At 59.4% G+C, this 12,046-nt stretch overlaps 2 protein-coding genes across 2 annotated transcripts; one reads left to right on the forward strand and one right to left on the reverse strand.

Annotated features, from left to right (window-relative positions):
• The first annotated feature begins 966 nt into the window (after nucleotides 1-966).
• BOLA3 (bolA family member 3) lies at nucleotides 967-3,638 on the forward strand. The gene is made up of 4 exons (XM_086628049.1): nucleotides 967-1,002; nucleotides 1,578-1,701; nucleotides 1,869-1,957; nucleotides 3,460-3,638. The coding sequence occupies exons 1-4, from the start codon at nucleotides 967-969 to the stop codon at nucleotides 3,526-3,528; spliced, it is 318 nt and encodes a 105-aa protein (XP_086484175.1). The 3' UTR covers nucleotides 3,529-3,638.
• Nucleotides 3,639-3,729: 91 nt separating this feature from the next.
• On the reverse strand, nucleotides 3,730-11,411 carry MOB1A (MOB kinase activator 1A). Its single transcript, XM_086628051.1, has 6 exons — nucleotides 11,349-11,411; nucleotides 8,647-8,813; nucleotides 7,583-7,676; nucleotides 5,815-5,948; nucleotides 5,020-5,183; nucleotides 3,730-4,451 (listed from the first exon to the last, which is right to left on the reverse strand). The coding sequence occupies exons 1-6, from the start codon at nucleotides 11,360-11,362 to the stop codon at nucleotides 4,374-4,376; spliced, it is 651 nt and encodes a 216-aa protein (XP_086484177.1). The 5' UTR covers nucleotides 11,363-11,411; the 3' UTR covers nucleotides 3,730-4,373.
• Between the last annotated feature and the right edge of the window lie 635 nt (nucleotides 11,412-12,046).

The raw sequence follows: 12,046 nt of genomic DNA on the forward strand, positions 1-12,046 counted from the left end.
TTAATAAATTTTATATTTATTTTTTGCACTCAACACGCAGCCTCTGCTTTCCGCTTCCTGCTGGGGGGGGAGAGGGGGTGGGGGCAGGAGGGGGCCCTGCGCATGGGATGGCGAGGGGGGGGGGGGCAGGATGAGGCCCTGTCTATAGGAAGGGGGGGGGGGGGGGGGGGGAGGGGGTCAGGATGGGGTCCTTCTTTTGGGGGGGGGGGGTGTCAGGATGGGGTCCTTTTTTTGGGAGTGTGTGTCAGGATGGGTCTTTTTTTGGGGGGGGGTATCAGGATGGGGCCTTTTTGGGGGGGATGTGTAGGATGGGGTCCTTTTTTTGAGGGGGGTCAGGATGGGACCCTTTTCTTGGGGGGGTGCAGGATGGAGCCCTTTTTTTGGGGGGGGGTGGTCAGGATGGGGTCCTTTTCTTGGAGAGGTGGGCCAAGATGGGACCCTTTTGAGGGGGGGGGGTGGTGCAAGGTGGGACCCTGTCTTTGGGGGCGTGGTCAGGATAAGGCCTTATCTATGAGAAGGGGGCGGGAGGGCAGGATGCGGCCCTGGGTATGGGGGGGGGGGGGGCAGGATGAGACCCTATCTGTGGGAATGGGGGGAGAGGGTCAGGATGGGGCCCTGTTTTTTTGGGGAGGGAGGTGGCAGGATGGGGCCCTGGGTATGGGGGGCGCAGGATGGGGCCCTATCTATGGGAATGGAGGGTGGGGTCAGGATAGGACCCTGTTGGGTTTTTTTTGGGGGAGGGGGGGCGCAGGATGGGGCCCTGCCTGGGGCGGGATGGGCCCCCTCCGGGTGGGTGTCGGGCCCGGGCCCGCCAAGGTCCTCCGCGCCGACAGGGGGCGCAGCGGCGCCGGCGCCGGCTCCGCCCCCCCCCCCCCCCCCGGTGACGGAGCGCAGCAGCGATTGGCCGAGCGGCGCGTGACCTCTGCGCGCGGACCCGCGACCGACAGCGGGCGCGCGCCGCCCACCATGGCCGCCGCCGCGGGGCTGCTGTGCCGCGCGCCGGTGCGTGTCCGTCCGTCCGTCCGTCCGTCCCTCCGTCCCTCCCTCCCTCCCTCCCTCCCAGGCCGGGGCCGCTTTGTCCGTTGTCTCGAGACCCCCCCCGCTGTTCCGGGAGCGGGTCCGTCTACCCCGCGTCTCCCCCCCGTGTCCCCCCGTTAACGGTTCCGGTACCGGTAAGTGCGGCCCGGCGCCTCCTCACGGTAAGTTCCCCCGGTAGCGGCGGGGGTGCCCTCCGCCCCGTCACGGTAAGTGTCTTCTCCCCGGTGCCCGTGAAGGTGCCCTTCCCCGCCCCCCGCTGCCGGTGCCCTTCCCTCCGTCGCACCCGCCCCACTCCCGGTGCCCGTGCCCTTCCGTGTTCGCCCCGGTGCCGGTGCAGGCAGCCTTCCCGCCCCCCGCTCCCCGTGCCCTTCTCTGCCCCGCTCCCGGTGCCCGTGCCCCGCCCCCGCCCTCCTCCCGGTGCCCCATTCCCCCACCCCGCTCCCGGTGCCGGCGGCCGCCCTCCTGCCCGCCGAGCCCCCGGCCCGGGGGGGTGGGTGGGGGTTCCCCGGCGCGGTTCTCAGGGGGTTTCGCCCCCTCAGCTCCTCCTGTGGCGCGGCTCCCGGCGGAGCTTCACGGCGCAGACGGACGGGGAGGCCCGAGTGAGCCGGGTGCTGCGGGAGAAGTTCCCCCGGGCTTCCGCCATCAGGGTCGTGGATATATCGGGTACGGAAAAAGCTCTTTATCCCCCCCCTGCCGCCCCAAACCAGCCATGTGCTTTGCTGGTCCCCAGCCGCCTCCGACTGCGGGGACCCCCCGACGGGTCAGGAGCGTGGGGGCACCGAGGAGCCCCCCCGTCTGCTGAAGCGTTTGCTGCCGCCTTCGTTTGCCAGGCGGCTGCGGCGCCATGTACGAAATTCACATCGAGTCCGAGGAGTTCAAGGAGAAGCGGACGGTGCAGCAGCACCAGATGGTGAACGAGGTGAGGGGGGGGCTGCGGGCACCGCGCGTGTGTGTGTGCACGAGTGAGTGTGCACAGCGCTTACACCCGGGCACGATGCTTGCAGTGTGCGTGTGTGCAGCGCTTGCAGCTGAGCGCACTGCCTGCAGCATTTTGTAGTCGGGCACTGCATGTTTGTGTGTGTGTGCGCACAAGTGAGTGTGCACAGCACGTGTGTGTGCAGCGCTTCATAGATTCATAGATTTCTAGGTTGGAAAAGACCTTAGAGATCATCGAGTCCAACCATCCCTAATCCCCATTAAACCATATCCTCAAGTAGCTCATCCACACTATTCTTAAACACATCCAGGGATGGGGACTCAACCACCTCCCTGGGCAGCTTATTCCAGTGGCTGACAACCCTTTCAGAGAAGAAATACTTCCTAACATCCAACCTGAATCTCCCCTGACTAAGCTTATACCCATTTCCTCTTGTCCTATCACCCATCACTAATGTAAAGAGCTTGCAGCTGAGCGCACTGCCTGCAGCATGCCATAGTCGGGTACTGCGCGTGTGTGTGTGCGCACAAGCGAGTGTGCACAGCACGTGTGTGTGCAGCACTTGCAGCTGAGCGCACGCCTGCAGCACATTGTAGTCGGGCACTGCGTGTTTGTGTGTGTGTGCACAGCACATGTGTGTGCAGCACTTGCAGCTGAGTGTGCTGCCTGCAGCACGTTGTAGTCGGGCACTGCGTGTTTGTGTGTGTGTGCACAAGTGAGTGTGCGCAGCGCTTACAGCCGGGTGCTGCGTGTGGTGCTTGCAGCGTGTGTGTGTGCAGCGCTTGCAGTTGAGCGCTGCCTGCAGCACGTCATTGTCGGGCAGTGTGTGTGTGTGCACGAGTGAGTGTGCGCAGCGCTTACAGCCGGCACTGCGCGTGGTGCTTGATGCTTGCAGCGTGTGTGTGTGTGTGTGCAGCGCTTGCTGCTGAGCGCACTGCCCGCAGCGTGTTGTAGTCAGGCACTGCGTGTTTGTGTGTGTGTGTGCACAGCACGTGTGTGTGCAGCGCTTGCAGCTGAGCGTGCTGCCTGCAGCACGTCGTAGTCGGGCACTGCGTGTGTGCAGCACTTTGGTCGGGCACGCTCACTTGCTGAACTGGGGCTGTGCCATTCCCAAAATGAGGGGTGTAGCACAACAGTGTTTAACCAGGGCGCTCTGTTACAGCATGAGGTGGGCACGGTGGTGGGGAACACACATTGTGGTGTGCAACACACGTTGTGGTGTGCAAGCATCACGTGTACTCGCCTCTCCCAGCAGCAGCACTGAAACCTGCACACGCTGCTGCTGCACAGTTGGCTCGCTGGATGTGTGCACGGGGACTGCAGTGTGTGTGTGTGTCGGGTGGGGGTGGCACTCGGGTTTGTGATTCACAGCCCCAAAGCTCAGGCAGCGTGTGTGTAAACACAACTGAGTGTGGTCAGCTCCCCTCCCTGTGCACACGCACTGCACGGGGCCCCTCTCAGCACTGGTGCTTGGTCTGTTGCAGGCACTGAGCGAGGAGATCAAGAGCATGCACGGACTGCGCATCTTCACCTCCACCCCCAGGCCCCGGTGATGCTGCTTGTGCTGTGCCACTGTACCCAGCAATAAAGATGCTGCCAGCAGGGCTTGTGCTGGGGGGGCTGCTGCAGTGTGTGCCTGCCCACCCTCCTATCTAAAAATTCATGCCTGTGTTTTCAATTAGGCACCTGGAGCAGGGCTGGGGGGGGCTGCATAACACCTGGGGCAGGGGGGAAAAGAAGAACAGGAATCCCTCTCTAAGAAGAACAGGAAGGAGAAACTTTATTATTGCCTCACCCCCCAGGGCAGAGTCCCTCCCTTGGCCCCCCCACCAGGCTGGGAACACCAGAGCTGCTTTTTCCAGCCCAGGCAGGGGACAGGCACTTTTTTCCTCCCCCCACAACATGGCTGCTGCTGCCAAAGGGGGAGCTTAAGGCTCTGAGTGCGTCTCAGCCCATAAAAGCACTTCAAAAATAAAGCTGAGCCCCTCTGCTCTCGCCCAGGGGGAGCACAGCCTGGGCTTGACACTGCTCAGTGCTGGGGCCATGGGGTCCCGAGGAAAACTTGGCCACTGGGAGTAGAAAAATCAGCTGTGCAGCACTCAAAGGTCACCCCATGCTTGCAGGAAACAAGCCCTGAGTCCCAGACTGCAGTTCTGGCCTGACCTGAGCACAGAGCGTAGAAAACCAAGCAGATTACACAGGGTGTCACCACAGCGCAGCCACCGACGTCGGAAAGCGCCTGGGCTGCGGCTGCTGCGCGGCAGGAGCGATGCTTGGCCTGAGACCGATGTCCCGCGAGCAGCACCTGACACCTCGGGGCGTGTGCTGCAGGAGAAGCGCAGAAGTGGCTGGAGTACAAAGCAGAAAGGAGCGGCCGAAGGGTCCTCCCAGGGAAGGTTTATCTGTCCTTGGAGCCCAGCTTCTCAATCAGTTCCTGCAGAGGAGCCAGCTCCCGCCTGTCGATCAAGTTGAATTCCTGGCAGGGGGGAAAAAAAACGCCACAAAAACTAAAGGCACCTCTCAAATTGCTGCTGGAAAACACACAAACGTGCTGGAACTCGCTCGGAGACAACCACCAAACAGGCATCACTGCAGCAGCCGCCTCTCCTGTTTCTCTACAGAGAAATTCTGGCCTTTCAAGACAACTAAACTTTTCTGCTGCGTTGCTGAGGACAGTGCTGCTCCGCACCGCAGCCAGGTACAGCCTGTTGTTAAAATACTGGCAAGGAAAAAAAGGTGGTGGTGGTGCTGAGCTGATTCTTGGGAGTTTTGTAGTTCAAGTTCTCCTCCCAGCCTGGCTGCTTTTGCTGCAGCCGAAAGTGAGAAATTGAGAGGGAAATTCAAGCATTTACAGCCAACTCAGCCACTCTTCCTGCAAGAAAAACCAAACCCACACCACCACAGCCGCGTGGTGCGGGAGCTGCGTATCTCCCAGCACCCACCACAGCTGTAGAGCTGCAAAGAGATGCCGAAAATCCCAACTCCCTTCAAAAGCAAAGAGGGAAGAAGAAACCCGAGGCACTGGCTGCCATTTTGCGACTCACCTGCACGAAGAAGATAAAGTGCTTGAAGGAGGTGTTGAGGTGCGCCTCCTCCTGCAGCCGCATGACGGAATCGAAGTGCTGGTGGTAGATGTGGGCATACACCCGGAACAGCCGCTTCAGGATCGTCTTGGCCACTGACATGAAGTTCTTGGGAAAAGGGACACCTGGAACACACCAACGTGCTCGGATAAGCCTTTTGGTTTGGTCAGAAGTGCCGGAGCAGGATGTTCCAGCACCGTCTCAGCCCCATACACGAGGGTCACAGAATCACAGACTGGTTTGGGTTGGAAGGGACCTCAAAGACCATCCAGTTCCAATCCCCCTGCCATGGGCAGGGACACCCTCCACTACACCAGGTTGCCCAAAACCTCATCCAACCTGGCCTTGAACACTTCCAGGGATGGGGCAGCCACAGCTTCTCTGGGCAACCTGCTCCAGTGCCTCACCACCCTCAGAGTGAAAAATTTCTTCCTTAGATCTAATCTAAATTTCCCCTCTTTCAGTTCAAAGCCATTGCCCCGTGTCCTGTCACTACACACCCTTGTCCAAAGCCCCTCTCCAGCTTTCTTGGAGCCCCTTTAGGCACTGGAAGGTGCTGGAAGGTCTCCCCGGAGCCTTCTCTTCTCCAGGCTGAACAGCCCAACTCTCTCAGCCTGTTTCCGTAGCAGAGGTGCTCCAGCCCTCCCATCATCTCCGTGGCCTCCTCTGGCCCCGCTCCAACAGCTCCGTGTCCTTCTTGTGCTGGGGACCCCAGAGCTGAACGCAGATCCCGCTGCGTCGCGCGGCGGCGCTTACCGATCTTTGAAGGGAAGAGCGTTTCGTCGTCCAGCTGGTCCTGCACCCACGTCATCAGGTAGTCGATGTACTTTGGGGCCGAGCACTTGATGGGCTTCTTGATGTTGGTGCCGTCCGCCCAGTGGTACTCGTACCTGCAGGGAGCGGGAAGGAAAAGGAATTCTTTGCTCCCAGAGGAAAAATTGCACTTTTGGGCCCCGCGGCTTGCTCCGTATCTCAGTAAGGAGTGACGCCGCAACACTCTGTGCTCCTCGGAAGCAAGGAGGGCAGTGCTTTGCCTTTCCCAGTTTCTCAAGCACAACACAAGGGAGTCAGAGTTAACACCTTCGGTGCCATCACCCTCAGGGTTTGACTCTCAAAAGCAAACTTCAGCTTGGTGACAACCTACTCTGACACCACTGGTTCCTTAAACGAGGCAAAAACTGGCCAAAGAGGAAGCGTTGGGCCATCGCCCACCATCTGGTTTAATTCACCGGTGGCTTTCAGACATCCTCCAGGAATTTGGCACCCCCTCTCCCCTCACACCATACGGCCAGCATCCCCGAGGCCACACATTAGCCAAAGGCTTTTGGAAGCCATTGTCTCAAATCGCCATGCTTATCGATCCCACAGCTCCTCCAGACCAGGGCGTGTGTTGTCTGTAACGCCACGCGACAACACGACCCGCTTGCTCTGAGAGCTTTTGCAAAATCCTTCAAAAGCAGAGGGGAAAAAGCCCCATGTTTTGACTGCTGCCCCTTGATCGCCGACACGCAAAAACAAACGGTGCCACTTGAACAGGAAATTGCTACAGGAAACGGCCCCAAACATAGAAACAGGAACTCGCAACTAGATACTACGGGGTAGAAATGCGGGGCAGGATGATCCTTCCAGCACTTAAAGGGGCTACAGGAAAGCTGGGGAGGGACTTTTCACAAGGGTATGTAGTGACAGGGCAAGGGGCAATGGATTTACACTGAAAGAGGGGAGATTTAGATAGATACAAGGAAGAAATTCTTCCCTCTGAGGGTGGTGAGGCACTGGAACAGGTTGCCCAGAGAAGCTGTGGCTGCCCCATCCCTGGAAGTGTTCAAGGTCTGTGATTCTGTGTTACACAGTGCCCTACAAACACTGCCCACCAGCCAGACCCCCTGCTGCTGCCCCGAGAGCCTCAAGCAGCCTGAGACACCCTGCCGCAGCCTCGCCAGAACACACCAGTGCAGAACCAACACATCATGTCCTTCTCCCCCGCAGGTATTCGCACCTCCAAGCACCCCAAATCCACCTTTGCTGCATTTCTTTCTGCCTTCCACCATGCCCTGACCTTCTCCTACAAAGCAGGTACGCTATGGCAGGGAGCTAAACGTGCCTCTGGAAAACCACTGCCCACGCTTCTGGACTCCGGATGAGCGCCAGGATCAGCGTGCTTCAGGCCGGGCCGATGACACCAGCCTCATTTTCCTTCAAACCAACCATTCCAACAGCACATCTTCTCAGCTTCCAAACACCACAGGGACCTGACGGACGGGGGGAGAAGAGATGCCCACACGTGCTTCTGCTGGACAGATACTCAACGTGCCAGACAAACCGACGGCTACTGATGCCACGCAGCTTCCCTGACAGATGGCCTGGCTTCGCACGCGGGTATGAGCAGCACAGTGCTGTGCCTCGACCTGATCTGGACGCATCCCGTCCTCTTTTTAACTTCTTTCTACACATGCTCGAGCAACCTGCACCCCCACCTGCTTCTCCACATTTAAATTGCAGCCACAGACTGCAGTAAACTTACCTCGGTCCAGCAGACATGACCGGACAGCTCACCTCCGTGCAGAACTCCGTGATGGTCCCGTACAGCATGTTGATTTGGTTGAAGAAATCCACGGCTGGAAAGGAAATGCACTGGGTTTACTCGAGGCGCGAACACTGCACGGACTGGAGCGCCAGTTCCCTCTCGTTCAGGTGACACAGCCTTGGAGGGTTGTTGTCACGAGGGCAAACGTCCTCCAAAGCTCAAACATCCCCCTTCCATATGGCCTCACATGGCCGATGACTTTCTGGTGGTCAGACATTCTGACCATTGAGGACTTTGCATCGCTCTGTCCGTTTTTCACCATCAGGCTACTGCCCAGAGCCAATCTGTACAGCATGAAGCTCCGCTTACCTTTCCATACCTTGGCAACGACTGCTTTGGGTTCCAGCACCTCAAAAACCTGATTGATTTCGATAATACAGGAGACCTTCCTTAGGCTGAACACTTACGGCCTCATTTACTGTTTTCCATTGCTCAAAACCACTTTTTCCTTCTCTAACCTCCAAAGAGGCAAAGTTCAAGGCCAGGGGGAGCAACTGTTAAACGTATAATAAACGCGTAGCGTTTGGCTTTTTAAACTCTGCATGCAGCAATAATAAAACGAAACCAGAAAACCAGCAAGAAACTCCACAAACCAGAGTTCAGTGGAGAACACGGTTCTGCTTTTTCCCCTGGACTGTTCATGGTCCCCGTTTTTGCAGCTGATGACTTTGTCATTCCAGCTATTGATACTTGACACTAACTCCCCAGTACAAAAATTCACAAACCTAATCGCCTTTGCAAGTCCCAACTCAAAAATTCCACCCCAAAACTACATTGGAGCGGGTTTGTTTCTCACTCCTTTGAGGCAGGACCCGACTGCTGTCAGTGCGGCACGCCACTTGCTTTCCTTTTATCCCAGCTCAGCTGCCTAAAGAGAGCAGCCTGGGATAAGAATTTCATTTGGGGAAGTTCTAGATTCTTTTAAGGATAAAAACCCGGAGGTTTTTGGTGTTCCCGCTCCACCTCCACGCTCGGGCGGATCCCTCTTCCACAGGACTTACTGTTAACTGCGATCCATTCGTTAAGGTCCTCTCCCTCCGGCAACATCACCGCTTGCCTAAGGTTGCCGCTCCCCAGAGTCGCTTCCGCATGCTTCAAGAGTTCGTACTGATGGGAGCCTTCGGGGATGTTCTTCTTGGGTTTGAACGTTTTCGAAGACCGACTCCCGCTGACAAGAGAGAAAAATGTTTCCAATTAGTCCTTTAGCAGCGTTCCCTTCCCAGAAACGTTTCCCACATTACCCCTCACCATCTGGTGCTCTTAACCAGGACACCACCAGCCTTTCCCCGGTGTTGAGGCAAACGGATCCTATGTGCAGGCCGAAGCGTTCATGCCGGCGTCACGAAAAAGCCACATGCACGCTTCCCTCTTTCACCTGCCCTTTTTAAAACCACAAAAAAACCTTCAGCACAAAGGCCCCAAGAGTCATCGAGCAACAGTCGCTTTCGATCGTGGAAGGAAAAGCCCACGGAACTTTGCCAGGGAACAGAACTACCTGCTGGCCGGTGCCGGGTCGGTTTGACAGCGGCAAATATTAGACGCTTGGCGCTCAAACGCACCGCAGGGAACTGCCTCCTAAAAACAGCGACTTCATAGACTCCAGCCCTGAAATGCAAATCTTCCCTCGCTGTGTCGTGCCGACAGCTGTGCCATCACACAACTCCACGCCAAACTCTCCCCCGTCCCTCCGACGGGGCCGGCGGCACCGCAGCCTCTCCCCAGCAGCCGCCGCTGCCAAAAAAACTGGATGAATTTCGATACCTCTCAACCACAAAACATTCACTTTCAGACCCTGCCAGCTCTCTGCTTCCAAGCGAGGGTGACGCAAGCGACAGGAAGGCCACGGCCAAAGCGCGGCTCGGGGGAAACGGGCTTCTCCGGTGCGTGCTGCTCGGCATCGCTGGCATCCTGCTGCCGTTACACACGACCGCGCGGCAGCTTCCTGGTGCCGTGTATGTGCAACACTCCGTGCGGAAATAAAAGACCTTGAGATCCAGCTTGCTCTTCAACCGAGCCCCTGCCTCCTGCTGCAGCTGAAACGCAGGCCCAACATGTCGCTGACCCCAGGCAGAAGGTCCCAAAAGGCGTCATCGACCCCAGGAAGAGGCTCCCCAGCCCCTTCTTCCGCCACAAAACAGTTCCAGTCCTCATCCGCAGCACCTACCAGGCCTTAAGAGCCAGAAGCCCTCTCACACTTTACAAGCCTTCACATCTATGACACAGGTATGCAAAAGCCCATCCCCTGTAGCTCGTTAAAGATGCATTGTTTTACACTATGTAAGTCTACCAACTCAACACCGTTCACCCTGCAATCAGGCCTGTCCCACCTCGGATGAGGGCAGCCCCTCACACAAACACCAGCTGGCCCCAAGAGCCAACACCCTTTGCACTGCACCAACATTTGCCTGAAGGTGTAGAGTAAGACCTGCCCAGGTGGAAGCCCCACACCCATGGGACCAAGGCTACCTCTTTTCCACCTCACCCAACACCCTCAAAGCCCCTTCCCAACTCCCAGGGCCTCCCACTGCAGCAAAGCATCCCTCCAGACACCCCCACGGCCTGAGGACCTCCCTCAATTCCCCTGGAAGACCAACCCCTCAAATTCTCCCTACCCGGGAAGGATTAATCCTTACAAGACAACCCCTCCCCAGAGCCTTACCCCTAAGGCTGCTCCCCAAAAGGCTTCCCATCTCCTTGTACCCACCCCGAGTCCCTCCCCATGGCACTCACCCAACATGAGCACTCTCCTGGGTGCCTGCCCTCCAGGGCCACCCCAGTGCTGCTGCCAGCCCCGCTCCACACCCCAGCCTGGGACCGCACCCATGCAGGGCACCTTCTCTCACCCCACTGCTGATCACCCCTTCCTGGGCTATATAAGCCTTGGAGGAATAAGGCAGAAACTCTTCCCTCCGAGGGTGGTGAGGCACTGGAGCAGGTTGCCCAGAGAAGTTGTGGCTGCCCCATCCCTGGAAGTGTTCAAGGCCAGGTTGGATGAGGTTTTGGGCAACCTGGTGTAGTGGAGGGTGTCCCTGCCCATGGCAGGGGGGTTGGAACTGGGTGATCTTTGAGGTCCCTCCCAACCCAAACCATTCCATGGTCTATGATTCCTCCCAGAAAAGCACTGCACCCCCAGGGATTCCTCCCCAGGACTCCTCGTGTCGGACTCCTCCTCGTACACCCCCGGGGACTCTTTTTTAAAGCCCTCCCTCCCCCCCAAAGCCTCCTCAAGTCCTTCGTGAGCCCCCCTGGGCTCTGCCCAAAGACACCCGGGACCTCCCGCTAAAACTGCCCTGAAGAGCCCTCCCTGCCCCCCTCAAGGCCTTCCTCAACCTCCCGGGCCCCACCGACTCCCAAACACCTTCCTGGAGGCCCAGGACCTCCCTCAGGACCCGTCCCCACACCCTCTCGCCCCAGGACCCCCCCCAAAGTACCTCCCAGACGCGGCCCTCCAGGCGCCTCCCAAACACTCCTCCGCCCCCCCTCCAATACCGCTCCCAGCCCTAAGCGCCCGTTCAAAGCCCCTCACAGCCCCCCCCCGCCGCCCCCTCCAGGCCGGAGCTCCTCACAGACCTGCTCCCCACAGACCTCCCTCACCGACGCCCCTAACGCAGTCCCTCCCCAAAAGGCCCCTCACCCCCTCAAAGCCCCTCGGGGCCACCCCCGCTCCCTCACAGCCCCCCCCCCCCCGGTCCCGGGCACTCACAAGAGGAAGCTCATGGCGAGCGGAGCCGCGCCGAAGCGCCGCGCCGGGCTGAGGCGATGAACGGCGGCGGCGGCTCCTCGCGCGCGGGCCCCGCTCCCGGCGGGCAGCGCCCGCCCCGCCCGCAACTCTCGCGAGAGCTCCGGGAAGGGGCGGGGGTTCGTGCTGAAGGAGGCGGGGTGGGGGGCGGAGCTTCGCGCGGCGCCATCACCATAGCAACGGCCTTCGGGCCGAGGTCCCCGTGGGGCTGTGCAGGTCTCGGACTCCCCCCCATGGGTCTGGGCACCCCCAGAGAGCCCTCCCCATGGATCTGGGGACCTCCCATGGGCCTGGGCACCCCCAGAGACCCCTCCCCGTGAGTCTGGGGACCCCCCATGGGTCTGGGGACTCCAAGAGACCCCTCCCCCTGGATCTGGAGACCCCCCATGGGCCTGGGCACCTCCAGAGACCCCTCCCCCTGGATCTGGAGACCCCCCATGGGCCTGGGCACCTCCAGAGACCCCTCCCCCTGGATCTGGAGACCCCTCCATGGGCCTGGGCACCTCCAGAGACCCCTCCCCATGGATCTGGGGACCCCCATGGGCCTGGGCACCCCCAGAGACCCCTCCTCGTGGGTCTGGAGAACCCCCATGGGCCTGGGCACCCCCAGAGACCCCTCTTCATGGGTCTGGGTATCCCCCACGGGCCTGGGCACACCCAAA

Source organism: Tauraco erythrolophus, chromosome 29 (assembly GCF_009769465.1).
Source record: "Tauraco erythrolophus isolate bTauEry1 chromosome 29, bTauEry1.pri, whole genome shotgun sequence".
In the NCBI taxonomy this organism is placed as follows: Eukaryota; Metazoa; Chordata; class Aves; order Musophagiformes; family Musophagidae; genus Tauraco; species Tauraco erythrolophus.